The following is a 1,705-nucleotide window of genomic DNA, read 5'->3' as shown; positions in this document are numbered from 1 at the left end:
GGTTGAGGGGCAGGCAGGGCGAGGGGAGGCCTACCCACCCATCCGCCCCACGCGTCCCAGCCAGTCACCCTGCGATCCCCCGACAGGGACGTCCCCTTCTCCATCGTCTACTTCCCCCTCTTCGCCAACCTGAACGAGCTGGGCCGGCCAGCATCTGGGGAGAAGTCGCCTTTCTACGTGTCCTTCCTGGCCGGCTGCGTGGCTGGGAGCGCGGCTGCCGTGGCCGTCAACCCCTGTGACGGTTGGTGCCCAGCTTGGGGCAGGGCAGGGCTGGGGGGTGGGTCCAGGCTGAGGGCGCACGCTGACCTGCGTGCCCCTTGCAGTGGTTAAGACCCGGCTCCAGTCGCTGCAGCGTGGCATCAACGAGGACACGTACTCGGGATTCCTGGACTGTGCCAGGTGGGCGAGCCCCCAGGGGCCGGGGAGGGCAGGGCAGCCCCAGCGTTGTGGCTCTGACACCTCCGCCCCCGCCGTCTCCCTGCAGGAAGATCCTCCAGAACGAGGGCCCCTCCGCCTTCCTGAAGGGCGCTTACTGCCGCGCCCTGGTCATTGCCCCACTGTTTGGCATCGCTCAAGTGGTCTACTTCCTGGGCATTGCCGAGACCCTGCTGGGGCTGCCGCGCGTCCAGCCCTGAGCCCGGGCAGCCGCCCCTTGCCCTCCAGTCGAGCGGGACCAGAGCGGGGCCCAAGGCAGGCAGCCCCCCCGGGGACAGCACGAGAGTCTCTCCACAGACGGGTGGGGGTGGGGAGGGGGAGTGCAGGGTGCACACACGCGCCTGGCGGGGCCCTGCCTACACAACCCCCGGGATCAACGTCTTACCTAGAAACGGCAGAAATTGTTACATTCCTGGAGCCAGCCCTGCCCACCTTTGCCCCAGTCTGAACAACCCCCAGGGATAGAGCTGGTCTCTGGACTGGGGGCCCCCAGCCTGGGCTGGGCAAGCTGGACCCTCTCCTCCAGTCTACCAGCTCCTGTCCCCAAGGCTTGGCCCCTAGTCCACAGAGGGGACCCCGCACAAACCTATTTATTAACTTGCCGAGCACAAGCGGCTCTGTCCACCCCTCCGTCTGTCCGTCCAGCCTCCCCCGCTGCTGTTCTCTTGCCTTGGCCAGCCTTGCAGGAGGATCGGGCTCTCCTGCCCCCCATATTGAGCCAGGAATCCTAGACTGGGGGTGGCCCTGAGTACTGACTCCCAGGACAGGTCCTCCGCCCCCACTGTGGGACCCAGCCCATGCGAGGTTTGTGCACGTGTGTGTGTGTGTGTGTGTGTGTGTGTGTGTGAATGTTGGGGGCGAGTGGTGGCCTCCCTCTGCTGTCTTGGCCCCTCAGGGGTAGGGCTGTCAGGGGCTCCAGCCATCCCCATGTGGCCAGGCAGTGTGTGTGTGCAGGAACGTGTGAGCGTGTGGGTGTGTGCCCTTGACTCGCCAGTGACCCCGTCCAGGAATCGTCTCTCCGCCCCGGCCCTACTTCTGAGGCCACGCCCCCTCGAGGTCCGGGAGGGCGGGCATGAGGACCAGTATGGAGCCCGGGAGCATCTTCTCCTGGGGGACACCAGGAGCTGCCCCTCCAGTCTTCCCCGGGCCTAGCCTGCCCTCCGGGCCTCTGGGTAAGGCCCCTGACCACACTTGGTAAAGCTCCGCCCTCCCCCACCCTTGATGTTATGAACTGAGGCAGCTCTGTCCTGACCTGCCCCGCCCCCAGCCA

At 66.6% G+C, this 1,705-nt stretch overlaps 1 protein-coding gene across 1 annotated transcript; it reads left to right on the top strand.

Annotated features, from left to right (window-relative positions):
• Positions 1 to 6: 6 nt before the first annotated feature.
• On the top strand, positions 7 to 1,705 carry SLC25A22 (solute carrier family 25 (mitochondrial carrier: glutamate), member 22; the record flags this gene model as incomplete). Its single annotated transcript, XM_010845769.1, has 3 exons — positions 7 to 241; positions 324 to 399; positions 485 to 1,705. Coding segments are annotated over 3 exons (462 nt in total), but the record flags the coding sequence as incomplete, so codon positions are not given.

Source organism: Bison bison, unplaced genomic scaffold (assembly GCF_000754665.1).
Source record: "Bison bison bison isolate TAMUID 2011002044 unplaced genomic scaffold, Bison_UMD1.0 scf7180017848696, whole genome shotgun sequence".
NCBI lineage: Eukaryota > Metazoa > Chordata > Mammalia > Artiodactyla > Bovidae > Bison > Bison bison.
The sequence above is the reverse complement of the archived record's forward strand: the minus strand, read 5'-3'. Positions and strand labels throughout refer to the sequence as shown.